This window comes from Polypterus senegalus, chromosome 2, assembly GCF_016835505.1.
Source record: "Polypterus senegalus isolate Bchr_013 chromosome 2, ASM1683550v1, whole genome shotgun sequence".
NCBI classification, from domain to species: Eukaryota; Metazoa; Chordata; class Cladistia; order Polypteriformes; family Polypteridae; genus Polypterus; species Polypterus senegalus.
The window spans coordinates 206,544,633-206,561,676 of record NC_053155.1 but is presented as its reverse complement, the minus strand read 5'-3'; the positions used below and the strand labels follow the sequence as shown (position 1 = coordinate 206,561,676).

General features: G+C 38.2%; 1 protein-coding gene across 3 annotated transcripts in view; it reads left to right on the top strand.

Moving 5' to 3' along the window:
* Positions 1-13,492, top strand: part of LOC120523675 — a 46,414-nt gene extending 32,922 nt beyond the window's left edge. For all 3 annotated transcript variants that reach the window (XM_039745214.1, XM_039745213.1, XM_039745212.1), the window contains exons 8-12: positions 1,051-1,115; positions 9,979-10,098; positions 11,160-11,337; positions 11,932-12,168; positions 13,017-13,492. In XM_039745214.1, the coding sequence (XP_039601148.1) occupies positions 1,051-1,115; positions 9,979-10,098; positions 11,160-11,337; positions 11,932-12,168; positions 13,017-13,074 (658 nt within the window). In that variant the 3' untranslated portion in view covers positions 13,075-13,492. The remainder of the gene's footprint in view (positions 1-1,050; positions 1,116-9,978; positions 10,099-11,159; positions 11,338-11,931; positions 12,169-13,016) is intronic.
* Positions 13,493-17,044: the final 3,552 nt, after the last annotated feature.

The following is a 17,044-nucleotide window of genomic DNA, read 5'->3' as shown; positions in this document are numbered from 1 at the left end:
ATTTCGCCTCTAAACAGGACGTATACCAAGTTGGACTTATTCCAAAGCAGACGTATACCGAGGTACCACTGTATATATTTCTGAATTACTATATATGCCTTGTCCACACTCCATTATCTATTCTTGAGTCTTATGGCAGATTAAATTTAATTCAATAAATTATTTATAGTAAGATGAAGTAATAAACAAGACCTTATTTATCTGTATACTAATGGATAATTTTAACTGCATATTTTAATAATTCTTAGAAAACAATGATATGTGGAAGAGCACTGCAAAAACTCAAATGTGAGCCTGTTGATAAAGTTTCCATGACGTGTTCACTGTTTGAAGATGGAATTTTTATACTTTCATTTGCTCAACATTAGTTTATGCTAATTTCTGCTTTAGTTTAATCAAATATCTTAAAAATAATTTTTAAACAGCACTTTCAAAAAGATAATACACAGGAAGCATCTAAAATAAGATAAGATAATAAAAAGGACACAAAATATGATGATGAATTGAGCATTTCCACACAAAATAAGCTCAACACTTAGATGCAAGTCATTATAGTTAGCATGTCATGAAGAAGTAACCTCAGTGACTTCCAAACCAGGTCATTGTTTGAGGGAATCTTCAGTGACAATGAAAAGCTTTGCAATTATTCTGTGATACCCTGACAGGAAAAACGGTTACAGAAAAATAGTGTTTGATTAGTAGAGTTATGTTTTTAATTGTCATTACAAAGGCAGCACACACTCTGCTTTGATGTGAACAGTGCTCAGAAATGTAAAAATATTGGTGCAACCTCAACCTCAAGTGGCTAATAAAATGGGCAGACAAATAGATATGGAAATTAGGCATGGGTGCTATGGTGTCCCAAACTAATGCTATCTCTACCATTAAAAAAACACTTACAGAGGAAGATGTGCCAATTTATGAATATTACTAAATCCAGCTTGCACATTTAAACTAAGATGTGATTTGTTTATTCTTAAATATACAGATGCTTGTGAATATGCAGTTCTAACAATACTGCTCTTTTTCTTTACCAATAAAATGGACCAGATATGGGAGTATGAAAAAGGAACCCCAGAATGAGCTCAGTGGCATGAAGATGACTTCTTGGGAAGGTAAGGGGATTCTTTATGATGCAAAATGGGTTTGACTCCAGCACCAAGTTATTGTCTGTGTGGAGTGTGCACATACTCCTTTCTTCATCATGGGATTTACTCTGGGTGCCCCATTTTTCTTGCAAAGACAGGCAGGCTAAGTTAATTGGTGATGCCTAATTTGTTCTGTGTGAATATAAGAGTGCATGTGTGTATGTGAGTGAGCCCTCAAATGGACTGGCACTCTGCCAACAGCTGCTTCCTACCCAGTGCTGGCAGACTAGACTTTGGCCCTGAACTGAATTAGCATCACAGGATAATATTAGGTTATGCTTATTTAATGAGGAAACATGGTGGTGTTTCCAAGCCACTGTACTAGGACCCCAGTTGATCTCTACAGTAGGGCATCTTTTACACTATTCTCAGTTACTTTCATTCTTACTCACAGAATTATTTTGAGACATCATGGGTAGCAGGGTTCAGCATATGAAAGTTTTCAATAATTCAATGCAGAAAAAAATGACTCTGTAGGTAGGGGAATCAAAAATATAAGGATGACAAATACTGTATCTATGTCACTAAGAAACAGGAATAAAAAAGACAGCTGTATTCAGTATACATATTTTATGTTAGAATGTGAAAAGGAAAAAAGTGTTTCCATATCTTAGTTCACTGAAGTCAGATAAAGCCATAGCTATTTAAATATGAAAGATTCGCCTAGGCTGAAGGTAGAATGTGTTGGATGGATATTGCATTCCAGTTATGACAATGAAACTAGAAAAGTAGGAATACTGATTTACAAAACAAGGCTTTCTACAGTCTTAGGTAATTTCTGATTTGGAAGAGTGCTATATTACAGAAGTGCGAAAACTGAAAAATAAAATTTAAATAATTTTAGCTAACATACACTCACCTAAAGGATTATTAGGAACACCATACTAATACGGTGTTTGACCCCCTTTCGCCTTTAGAACTGCCTTAATTCTACGTGGCATTGATTCAACAAGGTGCTGAAAGCATTCTTTAGAAATGTTGGCCCATATTGATAGGATAGCATCTTGCAGTTGATGGAGATATGTGGGATGCACATCCAGGGCACGAAGCTCCCGTTCCACCACATCACAAAGATGCTCTATTGGGTTGAGATCTGGTGACTGTGGGGGCCATTTTAGTACAGTGAACTCATTGTCATGTTCAAGAAACCAATTTGAAATGATTCGAGCTTTGTGACATGGTGCATTATCCTGCTGGAAGTAGCCATCAGAGGATGGCTACATGGTGGTCATGAAGGGATGGACATGGTCAGAAACAATGCTCAGGTAGCCGTGGCATTTAAACGATGCCCAATTGGCACTAAGGGGCCTAAAGTGTGCCAAGAAAACATCCCCCACACTATTACACCACCACCACCAGCCTGCACAGTGGTAACAAGGCATGATGGATCCATGTTCTCATTCTGTTTACACCAAATTCTGACTCTACCCTTTGAATGTCTCAACAGAAATCGAGACTCATCAGACCAGACAACATTTTTCCAATCTTCAACTGTCTAATTTTGGTGAGCTCGTGCAAATTGTAGCCTCTTTTTCCTATTTGTAGTGGAGATGAGTGGTACCCGGTGGGGTCTTCTGCTGTTGTAGCCCATCCGCCTCAAGGTTGAAGTTGCTCTTCTATCAGCTTGAATCAGTCGGCCCATTCTCCTCTGACCTCTAGCATCAACAAGGCATTTTCGCCCACAGGACTGCCGCATACTGGATGTTTTTCCCTTTTCACACCATTCTTTGTAAACCCTAGAAATGGTTGTGCGTGAAAATCCCAGTAACTGAGCAGATTGTGAAATACTCAGACCGGCCCGTCTGGCACCAACAACCATGCCACGCTCAAAATTGCTTAAATCACCTTTCTTTCCCATTCTGACATTCAGTTTGGAGTTCAGGAGATTGTCTTGACCAGGACCACACCCCTAAATGCATTGAAGCAACTGCCATGTGATTGGTTGATTAGATAATTGCATTAATGAGAAATTGAACAGGTGTTCCTAATAATCCTTTAGGTGAGTGTATATACATGTCTACGGTGGGCTGGCGCCCTGCCTGGGGTTTGTTTTCTGCCTTGCATCCTGTGTGGCTGGGATTGGCTCCAGCAGACCCCCGTGACCCTGTAATTAGGATATAGCGGGATGGATAATGGATGGATGGATATATACATATAATTGGGATGATAAGGAGTTTATCATGTTCTCTCCAAATACCTTATATGGTTGGTCTAAAATGTATAATGGGTGGAGGTTCTTACCTGTTTATTAAACCATTATTTAATTAAAATTTATAAATAACTGCAATGTTTAATCTAGTTAAATCTATTCCAAAAGTTTGCACACTTCCTTGGGAAAAGAGAAGAGTGTCCAACAAAGGTGAGCAAAAGGACTCGACTGGCATCTTACGATTTTCTATCCTGGCGTCTGTTTAATAGAAAGAGCCAGCAAATAAACTTTGTGTGTGTATGACTTCCTTACTTTAGTATCTAAAAAGAAGTACTTTTCTGAAAAATGTACAAAAACAAATAATAGACATTCCACCCTGGTAATCCTTTTTGACAGTCTGCTAAGCTGTTTAGCTTTCAGGGACTAAAATGAAAGGTGTTTCATTGCTTTTACGCATGGTAATTTGACAGCTGTTGACTCCCATCCAATGGGATTTGTTAACTCATTTGTAGATGACAGTGTAATTTATATTTTTATTTTATTTAAAACATTTACTTTTCAATAATATAAACCATATATATATTTGCAAACACATACATTTTTGCTTTGTACCATCCCCCATCATAACCTATAATCTGTGGGGGAGGACATGTTATGAGATGACAATGTGCTGATTAGTTTTTGAGCCAAATCTTGCAAGAGAAAGAGGCACTCTAGAGCAGGCATGTCAAACAAGTGGCCCCCAGGCCACATGCGGCCCGCATAACAGATCCTAGTTAGCACTAAACCTGTACAAAATGATTACTATCATTTGTGATTGAATCATTCTGCATCTTCGGCGTTACATATTGACTTTTCTTACTTCTGCCTTCTGACAAAAGCACGTTTTCCCATGGCATTACGATACCGGAAACGTCATCTGCTAGTATAGTTGCGAGAACTGCCAACAACGGAGATTCACTCAGTGAAAAACAAGGCTGCCCCCTTCACTGAGGACATTTTTCAGAACGCTAGGCGGGTGGGGCTTTGCAGCAGCGCAGAGAGAGGAGAGACCGCGGTGACAGAGTATTACAACAAAGTATTTTTATGTTTCTGACAGTTTCCACATATGACACGAGTCCACAGAAATATTGTTACTACGAAGTACATTCAGCAGCAAATACTTTCATTACAACAAAGTGACCGTGAAATGCTTGAATGAATCTTCCACAGAGCAGTTAGTTCTGTGGTCACAGCTCAGTTGTGGACATTGAAAAAAAATGTTCTTTCTTCGAACATTCCTCGTACTATTTTTTTTGCTGTTTTTGTTTTGTGTGGTTTTAAGTGATACATTTTCCTTATTGCTCGTCAACATTTGAAAAACATCCATTGGAATTTAACTCATTGTCACCCTTCTATAGAAACGGTATACTTGCTATATGCAAAAAAGAAGAAAAATCTCGGGTTGCAAACGTTTGCAAACTGCTGCATTTGAAGACGTTGAAAAAGCTGTTTTTATGTGATTGCAGTGATGCTTGTTCAAGAAACATTCCTATTAATGCGGCACTCTTTCAAGAAAATATGAGGTTTTTAAACTCTCTTGGGACCCGGACAAACAATCTCACACATGGCAATAGCGCTTCGGGACGCACTTCAGTGTGTCGTTCCCGTTGGGTGGGGTGGATCCCAGATCCCAAAAGAGTTCAGAAACCTCACAATATGAAGAAGAAGGATAAAGGATAACTGTGCTGACCACAACATGCTCCCACAATCAGATAATGTTCGCGTTGAATTCCTCCCACCCAATTGCAAGGCAGTGCTTCAGCCTTTGGATTTGGGCATCATTCGCACCCTGAAAGTGTATTATCGCAAGGAAATGCTGAGAAAAATTCTCGTCAGCATAACTTGTAGATAGAAGATTAAACTAACGCGAAAGAAGCTATTGAAGCTGCTTCAGTTTCCAACATCCTATCTTTGTGATGCACGTTTTCTGCAGTGACAGCAACAAAATTGAGATTACAGAGTAGACTGAACATAAGCAACACACTTCGCGTGTCACTGTCTTCCATCCTCCCGAGATAGGATCGTCTGGTTGCAGGAAAACAAGCTCAGGGCTCTCACTGATTCTGCATTATGGTAAGCTGTATAATTTCTATTACTAAATTATCTATACTAATAAAAGGCAAAGCCCTCACTGACTGACTGACTCACTGACTCACTCACTGACTCATCACTAATTCTCCAAGTTCCTGTGTAGGTAGAAGGCTGAAATTTGGCAGGCTCATTCCTTACAGCTTCCTTACAAAAGTTGGGCAGGTTTCATTTCGAAATTTTATGTATAATGGTCATAACTGGAAGCTATTTTTCTCCATTTACTGTAATGGAGTTGAGCTCGAAAGCCGTGGGGGGCAGAGTTTCATGTGACATCATCACGCCTCCCACGTAATCACGTGAACTGACTGTCAACGCAGTGCGTAGAAAACCAGGAAGAGCTCCAAAAAGCACTGAAGAAAACATGCATTATATAATTGAGAAGGCAGCGAAACAATAAGAAGCGAGCGAGTGACATATACAACCATATTCATGAGTGCTGCTACTTCGGAAACAAAGCACGGTGTAAACCTAAAGTTTAAATTAAGTTCATAGACAGGCTGCTGCTGGCGTTTTTCATGCTCACAGGTAATGCGGGATACAAGTTTAATGAGAGGACGCAGGATATAAACGAGTTTTAATCACTTTGTAACTAAGTTAAAATTGCAGGTGAAGGGCTGTGCTAATGCAAATTCCGAGAGACTGTGTTTGTGGGGGATTGACAGTTAAGGCGGGTGGGGGAGTCACGTCATCATCTCCCCTCCCATTCACCTCATTTCGCTCTGAGCTGAACTCCGCAGCTAACGCAGTGTTACGGAAGCAACTTTGTGACGCTGCCACCAAATACTCACAGAAAAATCCTCAAGTAAATACACACGCTGTCTCTACAGTTTCTCCACACTGAATCCTCCAGGCACTACTAACAAAAGGTTACATTGACAATCGTTTTACGTTATTTTTAAAATGTTTCCTTTTCTTAGCACAAGCACAGCTGAGAAGCTTTGATGCATGTGCTCCATAAAGCGTTAAAAAATCAGACATTTAATCACACTTTGCATTACAAACAAAGGGGAACTTCTGTCAATGCATGATTTCCTGGTACACCGATTACATTGATCAGCACTTCCCGATTCATTTTACCCACGCACCCCCTTGGTTTGAGAAGAAGTATGAAAAAATATGAGGTTAACACAGAAAAACAGATCACCAATTGAAGCTTTATGAATAATTGATTCACCATCAATAATTGTTTTTGTAAAGCCATACTCAGTGTAATCCTACTTCCATTTTATCATTTTTCCGCCACTAGCCATGATTAAATGATCGGTAAAAAAGTAAGAGCGAAGCGAGGGTGACTTATTCAGGCAGGCAGACGACAGCTCAGTAGCTCGAATTTGGATATAAGTAGGTTCTATTTAGTCGCCAGAAATATCTTTGGTAGGAATGGAAGTTGAATTTAGTCTTTAAATTTCTATGGTAAAGAAAAAGTTATTTAACTATATAAAGTCAAAACTTGTATATATAAAGTCATTCCCGAATATATAAAGTCAAAACTTGATTATATAAAGTCACTGTCGGAATAAATAAAGTCAAAACTTGAATATATAAAGTCATTCCCAAATATATAAAGTCAAAACCTGAGTATATAAAGACGGCGTTGGAATATTTCGGAATGTATAAAGTAAGTGCTGGAATATATAAAGTCAAAACTTAAATACAGTAATCCCTCGCTATATCGCGCTTCGACTTTCGCGGTTTCACTCTATCGCGGATTTTAAATGTAAGCACATCTAAATATATATCACAGATTTTTCGCTGGTTCGCGGATTTCTGCAGACAATGGGTCTTTTAATGTATGCTACACGCTTCCTCAGTTTGTTTGCCCTGTTGATTTCATACAAGGGACGCTATTGGTGGATGGCTTAGAAGCTACCCAATCAGAGCATGTATTACATATTAACTAAAACTCCTCAATGCTATAAGATATGCATCCCGCGCGCAGCTTGATTGTTTGCTTGTCTCTGCCTCTCTCTCACCCTCTCTGACATTCTCTGCGCCTGACGGAGGGGCTGTTTGCAAAGAGTCTGTTTGCTTAAAAGATACTGAAGCTCCTCTAAAAAAATGCCGCTTTATTGCGGTGCTCGGTATATTTAAAAGCACAAAAGCACATATATTGATTTTTTGATTGTTGCTTTACTCTCGCTCTCTCTCTCTGACGTTCTCTGCGCCTGACGGAGGAGATGTGAGCAGAGGGGCTGTTTGCACAGAGGCTGTTTGCTTAGAAGATACTGACGCTCCTCTAAAAAATGCCGCGGCAAACTTAAAAGCACAAGTATTGATTTTTTGATTGTTTACTTTTCTTTGCGAGCGCTCTCTCTCTCTCTCTCTCTCTCCCTCTGAAATTCTCTGCTCCTGAAGAGAAGAAGATTTATTTGAATTCTTTTAATTGTGAGAAAGAACTGTCATCTCTGTCTTGTCATGGAGGACAGTTTAAACTTTTGACTAAAGGGTCTTATTTCATGTCTAGAGAGCTCTAATAATGTTAACAGTGTGGGAGAGTTTATAAGGGCTTAAAATATATAAAAATAACCATACAAACATATGGTTTCTACTTCGCGGATTTTCGTCTATCGCGGGGGTTCTGGAACGCATAACCCCGCGATCGAGGAGGGATTACTGTATATAAAGTCTGCGCTGGAATATCCATCCATTTCCCAACCCGTTGAATCCGACCACAGGGTCACGGGGGTCTGCTGGAGCCAATCCCAGCCAACACTGGGCGCAAGGCAGGAACCAATCCTGGGCAGGGCACATGCATCATTTTCAAAACATTAACCGAACAGTGTTTTTTGAATTTATTTTTCTGAATACATTTTTGTTAACTTAGTTCAGTTTAGAGTCGTTTCAATCAATAGATTTTGACTTTCACTTTATATATGCAGGAGTGACTTTATAAATTCCGACGCTGACTTTATATATTCAACTTTTGACTTTATATATTCAGAAAAAAGTTCTGACTTTATGTATACCGACGCTGACTTTATATATTCAAGTTCTGACTTTATATATTCCGACAGTGACTTTATATATTCTGACGCCGACTTTATATATTCAGAAAATCAATGTATTTGCCTGTTTGGCACCCCATAGTATATGTATGTGTGTATATATGTACACAAGTGTTACATTTGTTAAAGTTTTCAGTATTGGAAAGAAAGCTACAGTAACTTTGTATAATAGTATAATAGTATTTGTTACAGTGCGGCCCGCTGACGCACGTATGGCAGTCGAAGCGGACAACCAATGGTAGTGAGTTTGACATGCCTGCTCTAGAGGAACCCTCAAATGAATTTTTGATAATATCTTGAGAAATACTGTAATTCTGCAATTAATTATGAATTCTTCTCATTAATTGCTGTCATAAAGACCTATTTTATGATCAGAGAGATCAGCATCAGAGCGGTAAATAATTACTGAAATGTTATAAAATAGTTTGGGTAAGTTGGTCCCTAGTGTGCAAAGCCTACTGACACTCACATCCAAATTCTTTCTCTCTTACCCATCATCTGTTGTCTTTCTTGGACCACATCATTGTGCCTGCAGTGTAGTTTGAATGCATGTCTTAAATTTGCAAATTATAAACTATAAGATAATATTGCAAATAATTTATGTTTTTATTATTGACTGTCATGATTTGGGATAGGGCAGCACGGTGACGCAGTGGGTAGCGCTGCTGCCTCGCAGTTAGGGGACCTGGTTCGCTTCCCAGGTCCTCCCTGCGTGGAGTTTGCATGCTCTCCCCGTGTCTGTGTGGATTTCCTCTGGGTACTCCGGTTTCCTCCCACAGTCCAAAGACATGCAAGTTAGGTGCATTGGCGATTCTAAATTGTGTGTGTGTGTGTGTGCGCGCGTGTGTGCGGTGGGCTGGCGCCCTGCCCGAGGTTTGTTTCTTGCCTTGCACCCTGTGTTGGCTAGGATAGTCTCCAGCAGACCCCTGTGACCCTGTAGTTAGGATATAGCGGGTTGTATGATGGATGGATGGATGATTTGGGATAATTAAGAGAAACATTTATATGGCTTTAGATTATTTTTTAAGTGGTCTGTGTGCCCTTTATGTTTTTTTAATGTGTACAGATCAACTTTCTAACTACACTTTCACTCGAACAATGTTTTGGACATGTTAACATGTGTTAACATATTTAGCGGTTTTTGATATCTGCTGACATGCAGAAGTCACATCGCGTGACATCACCACTGATGGGATTAATAAAGTTTATCTAATGTAATCTAAAGGTCAGCACTGCAGATTTCCTAGTTGTCCAAATTTCTGGGTACTAATGAAAAACTCTTCCAGTGTTAGTAGCATTATTCAACTTTTGGCTTTGAATTTGTGCTTTTTTCTTTTTGAATTTAGGCAAGTGTTTGGGTTTGTTCTCTTGGTTATTTCTGTCCTTCTGGTAAACGACTCCAGTCTGTTTTTTTGAATTTAAGCTTTTATTTGCCCATTTCCTAGCCCCCTAACCTTTTTTTCCAGGCTACTGATTTATATTAATAGAAGAAAAGAAATCAACAGTGACCTGATGTCAGAATAATAATCTGCTTACATTTTAGAACGGGAAAAGGACCGAACATTACACAACAGCTCTCCAATGTCAATGGACAGTGAGTGCACAGACTTCCTGCTCATGGGATTCAAAAACAACTTCCCTTCCAGACAACTGGAGTTAAAAGGTGCACTTATGAGACAGTTTTCATTTAATTTTTAGTTAACAAATAATGTGACAATAACTGCCTTGTACAATCCCTGTTGTCGCTTGGACAGACATTTTCATTGGAGAAACACAAGAGTCCTCTACAAATTTACAGTAAAAGTAAAATATGTAAAAACTTACATTATGTACTTTATATACATAGGTTTTTAGTGTTCTAGCCACATATTCTGGGACCTTGTGCCTACATATTCGTTAAAGCTAAAAGGAATTTAATATTGTGTTGATTAAGAGAAACGATTTAAAAAAACAAGTTTAAACAAGACAAATAAACAAAATCTCGCAGTGCAGTCATTCATTGTAGTATTGAAAGCAAGTAATGTGACTTGCATTATTGTATTCATGCATAAAATCTACACATCTACGCTTTAAAATAGTAAAGTAAATAACTGCAAAATAACAAAGTTACTGTATTAGCAACCAGATTATTGCTGCAGATTCATTAAAAAAAAGCCAGACTCTGTGAACATGGCTAGAGTTCGGAATGTCAGTCCTGCAGAACACCTGATGTCCCTCTCAGGCTTTGAAAGAAGTGGTGGAAACTGCAGAGCTCTGCTATCAAACTCAAGAAGGGCTGACGGAATGCCAATAGATGTCAGGGTAAAATGATCAAGGGAAATATTAACACTGGCTTTCCGGGCTGTGTGAAAAATACCTTCAGGATAGATACCATATATTACCAACAATGATTTAAATTTTATTTGGCAAAAGAAAAACAAAGGCACAACCCTTCCCAGGTTAGTCAGTATTTTAAAACGAGTACTTTTTGTTAACAATAATTGTCAAGACAGATATCTGTAAATAAACGTACGAGATACAATATAGGAGCATTAAGCTACTGTAACAGCTGACAAAGGCTCCATGATTGGCCAGTTCTGGTTGCTCCATTATCTTCTGTACTGTTATAAAGTGAAGACCAGTGGGTAGATCACAGAAACTCTCTTAAAGATGGTACATATTCTTACAACAGAAACTGTAAATGGCTGTATCTCTGAATAAGTGTTTTCCATTTCTTCATTTTAGACAGACTACAGGTGGACTCTGATGAGACAAGTGATGATATGTCATCAATCAGCCAGAACTGCAATGGTGTCCGTTCCTCTATCCACTCCAACATACCCATAGTGTCTAATAAATCTGTTAAAGACCGTTGCCCAGAATCCTGCAACACTGCAGACATTAGCAGGCCAAATTTTAACAGGTATGTTGAAAAAGATATAGCACTATTCTTGACTGTAACATGACTGCTTTTGAAATTTGTGCAACATTTGAAAAGTAGCCCTTTCTTCTTATTTGACAATATTAAGGGTTCCAGTGGGGAAAAAAAAGTATTTTGTAAAACTATGTAGGCTCCATGATCTGATCTTAGCATGCTGGTCCAGTCTCATGGTGACCCATCCGTACAGATATAGTCCTCAAATGTCTTACAAGTCATTCAAGTCATTTTTGTGATGTTATGTGCCACTACCCTTTATTTGAAATTACACAGTGAACGTTCAAGGCCACTTACCATGAAACCTTTTTCTATGTGCACAGTGTTCAGAATTGTACAGAACAGCCTAAACTTGTTTCTATGAGAATCATAATACTTAGACTGTAAATACTATTCTGCCTTATGATCTGCTATTATGGAAATGTGTTCAGCAAAAGTACTCCTGCTTTTAAATGTTGTTTCAAATTACTTCACAAGCTGTTTGCATACCTTTAATTTTCGACACAGTACATGCCACTACCTCATTCTGCTAATGCATTTCCTGTGATTTCCGTTTATTTCCTGCCTCATTTTGTTTGTTAGATTTCACCTCTCTGGAGTTGTACTACCGAGACGGCCATTTGCTCCAAGGAGCACTGCAGACCTCAAAGTGGGAAACTTAGTTAAGTTTTCTCGGCCTGGTGGGAAAATCAGCAAAGGTACCATTAAATATTTGGGGAACCTCCCAGGGCGACAGGAAATCTACCTTGGAGTGGAGCTGGAGGGAAGTGAGATTGGAAAGCACAATGGGACTTTTGAAGGGTCAAGATATTTCATATGGTGAGCACCTTTTTAAAAATACAACTATCTGATATTATTAGGAGTCTGGATTAGAGTCATTTTAACACTGGTTTAGAGAGAACTACAGTAAAATAATATTAGATTATTAACGATGGTGGCAAAGTTGCTTCATGTCCTGCATTCAAATCCCATGCCCAGTCATGATCTCTATGTATATAGGATCATAATGGTAACCGAAAAATAAATTGCTTATATGTTATCGAATTCCTGCTTAGGTAGTATACTGATTGGTGAAAAATGCATACATACATTCTCAAAACTATTTAATTCACCTTAGTGTCATGGAGGGTAGAAGTCTATCCCAATTGGACTATCTTTGAGGAAGGAAGTTCTTATGCACACACCCACACCAGGTCCAACTCGGAAGTCACAGTTAACCTACCTGACCTGCGTGTCTCTGCAGAGGTATGAGGAATAATGGTGTACCAGGAGACAAACCCATAGAGACACGGGGAGTACATGCGGGCTTAATGTAGACAACTACTGGGCAAGGGATTTGAGTGCTGGACACTTTATCTGTGGAGCAGTACTTGTATTCATGCAGCGTAAATACTGTGTGAAGATCATGTCACAAGTGTTTCTATTTTTCTTTTCTTTTCGTCACAATGACTTTCACAGAAATTCCAGCATAAATATGAAAGTCTGACAAAGAATCAGAGAGATACTTCGGTGACCTGCTAGTTTTTCAAAATCTGGTCCTGAATATTAACTCTTCATCCAGTGACATTATTATATGGCGAAACCCATCCTAACGTTGTAGCATTAACATACAAATTTGGTAAAAACACAGTCTTACCATTTACCTTCTCTCTCTCTCTCTCTTTTAGCAAACCCAACAAGGGAGTCTTTGTCTGTTTTAATAAAGTCATCATGGCATGGGAGTAGGACTGCAGCAGAATGGCCTCCACATTTTATTTGTTCGTTTTCTTAACTATACCCTTAGGATGTGACATTTTATAAATTTTTAATGGAAATATTTTTACTTTTGTACTGTGATGCAACCTTTCACCAATTTTTGTGAGTAAATGTTTTAAAACAAAGGCTGACATGAGTAAACAGACTTGTAATATTCTGTTAAATCACGAGTCAGCCATTTCTTAAGCGGAGCTTTTTTCCTCCAGTTGGTTAACATGCCTTAAACATGTTTTTTACATTTTTCAGCTATAATAACTAAGACATGCACTTTGGGATAACAGGAGAGATTAATAGGAGAAAAATTGGTGAGTTGGGGGAGGCACGGTGGCGCAGTGGTAGCCCTGCGTTTGCCTCCCGTGTCCTCCCTGTGTGGAGTTTGCATGTTCTCCCTGTGTCTGTGTGGATTTCCTCCCACAGTCCATAGACAAATGCCGGTTAGGTGCATTGGCAATCCTAAATTGCCCCTAGTGTGTGCTTGGTGTGTGTGTGTGCCCTGTGGTGGGCTGGCACCCTGCCCAGGATCTGTTCCTGCCTTGTGCCCTGTGTTGGCTGAGATTGGCTCCAGCAGACCCCCTGTGACCCCGTAGTTAGGATATAGCGGGTTGGATAATGGATGGATGAGGCGATTGTGAGCAAGAGTGTGTCATGTGGAAGCTATGGATAAGAGGGGTGGACAATGGCAAGTTTTTTAATAAAATCTTTTTCTTGTGTAAAAAGTAGGACAATATTTTATGATATTAATGATTAGACAGTTGTGATCTTTACTGTTGCATAAAAACTCCACCTACTGTATAGATAACCATTAAGCCACCCATCTATTGATTTAATAAGCTACTGTACACTGTGGCGGGCGTCAGAACTCATCACTACTGTAATCCAAATGCAAAACAAAAATGCTTACAAATTTAAAATCAAACTTAGCACAGTTTCAGATATGTTTCTGCTCTTAACCTTGTTCATAAATAACACTTGATTTTCTCTACAACATTCATTATTCTGAACAAGTCACACTGCCCGAAAAGAGCACTTTGCCCATCTCTCCATTTTCTAATCCCCTTTTATCCATTTTAAGCACCGTACACAACACCTCTCTATACAACAGCACAATCAAAAATACAACTTTAGTCCCAAACTGATGTCATGCACATATCTCAGAGTACCCAGAAATGTACAGAGAAAACACGGAAACTCCACAGAGTCAACCCAAAGTCCTCAAAGCCCAAGTGACACAACCTCCAGCAAATTTCCTTTTTTCTACAAACTGTTTAAGACATTTCACTGAATGCCACTTGTTTCCTTGTTGCTAATATTCACAAGGCAAAACATTTGTGACATTTTGAAAAGCTACTGTGAAGATATTTGAATATATACAGTACATAACTTATTTTAGAGTGTGTATAATAGTGAAATTGATTTTATTTTTGAAAAAAATAAACCATGGACGAATAGTAACCTTGCACAATGTTGTCTGAACTTTGAATACTTTTGCTTTTAATAAAGGTGATGTTTCAGTGGTTTTAACTGTGATGCCTTTGAAATATGTTTTCATAGACAGCGTCTTAAACTCTCTGCTAATCATGATAGGCATAAACCGAATATAACAAAAACTTTAATTTGCCCCATCAAAAATATCACACTATAACATTTTCATTGTCTTGATTATAATGTAAGCTAAACGCTGCCAGCAGTAGGCTTGATATGGATCTCATCATACTTTCATTAACAAAATCTTTCTGGACTTTAAAGGAAGGTTTATGTGACCAAACTGTGAAGAAGGGCCAGAAGACTGAAGCAGCTGAGATGGCAGATGTTTTCATAAATGGTTCTTGTACAGTGACTAGAATTATGCTAAGGAATAAATCTAATAGAAATTAACTGAGTCTGGGCTGCACCCAAAGCATTTTATTTGCAGAAGCATATCACTGATATAAATGAACTTTGCTAATAACCTTCTTTGCTGTTGTGAACTGATATTTGTATATTTATAGCATCTGATTTTTGTGAAAATAGCCTGCATATAATGTCTCTGAAAACCAAGTCAAGCTGGTTGCTCAATAGATAGAAGCAGTCCGCAGACAGAGCAAGTACTAAAGCTACCTAGGCATGGCTCGCTGTAGCCGTCTTGCTTCTATCTGAAATATCAGAAGCTTTCATTTAATTCTATGCACTCCAAAAAGCGAAGCTGACCACCTTCAGAGACAGGAAAACAGTTTTATGAGCCCTAAAATAAAACTACATCATGCTTTATGGCTTCAAGGTCAGTTGATGAGCTAATCAGGGCCTTCCAGTCCTCGACCATCTTGGCTGAGCCAGATGTGCAGTGTAGAAGAGGTTAAGAAGCCGAACAGCAACGTGAGTACAGAGTCGCCTGGAGGACTAAACACTTAACACGAACACTACATTTAACTCGATTTAATTTTGCTATACAAAGCATTAAAATATTTTGAACATTTTAATATTAAACTAAATTAATGATCTTCATGCCTGGTTTGAATTTCTGTTTCCTGGAACTAAATGCATTAGTTAGATCGGCGGAACAGGAGGACACTGCAATACAGTAGCTTAATACAGAATAAAGTGTAGGCTGTATACCCAAAGGGTTGTCAGAGTTATAAGAGAATTAAGACGTTATTCTGTGAATCCACATTAAAAACAATCTGCACCAGTAAGAGAAGAAGAGAGGATGTTTGGAGGAGAGATGTCCCCAGAAGCCTTTCTAGTCTTCTCTTTGGAATCCAAAGATTCCTTTTATTTTTTTAACTTCATAAAGACCTTACTAAATTCATCATTTAAATATATATATATATAAATGCTTTTTAAAAACCAAGCTTATATTAAGTTAAAAAGTGTACTAAAAAGTAAAAACTAAGTCTCTCATACATCACTCGTAAAATAGAAGGTGGGCGCTTTTGCTAAGATTTTAAGAACTGTTCTTTGATTGTTGACTGATGAAAAGTGCCCTCGCTTTTATTTTACGAGTGACGTATGAGAGACTTATTGTTTACTTTTTAGTACACTTTTTAACTTAATATAAGAGTGGCTTTTAAGAAGTATTTATATATATTATTTTCAACTTTTTAGTCTTGGGTTTATTTTAGTATAATTTTGTAATCAACATTTTAACACTTCCTTTAATATTTCAATCCATTACTTGTGCCATCTACTGGTGAAATCTTTAACTATTCTTCATATAATTAACATGGATTAATTGATCAATTAGTGAAACTGATTATTGATTCACGTTTTGTCATCGGAAGTGAGCAAGTGTGCAAAATTTTAAGTCATTTGGACAATAGGAAGTGGGGTAAATATTAACAAAGAGAAAATACTGCATAAAGCACATATGGTCGAGTTCTGAATTTTCCGGATTGTCTGTAGAGCATACTACTGTACTTGATATGTTACTGTCATTTGCTTGATTCGTTTGTATTTTGTTATTAAATTCTATTTTGTAAATTAAAGGATGCAGGTAAGTAAATGACAGTAGCAGGCTGACAAGATGTTTCTCCATTACAAGCCAAACTGCTCTGATAAAAACTTCAGCAACAGATACCTAAATATTTATCTAGAGGAATGATATGGCCAAAGCCATTCCAGCGCCGATTGTCCTTTTGCTTCTTTGTGGTACATTTGCATTAAATTGTGTTGTTGTGTATGTCCATCACTGATATCTTTGACACACTTACTATTCAAGGAAATTGATCAGACTGTACAAATGTTTGAAATTTTGATAACTCCATTTAAAAAGCATTGCAAGTTTTTTAAATTGTTAGTCTTACAACAGTGAAAAGCCAAGCAAAATGACACCTTTTATAGGTTAACTAAAAAGATTACAATATGCAGGCTTTCGAGGCAACTCAGGCCCCTTCTCCAGGCAAGATGTAATACAGAAACTGGAGTTCTGGAGAAGGGGCCTGAGTTGCCTCGAAAGCCTGCATAT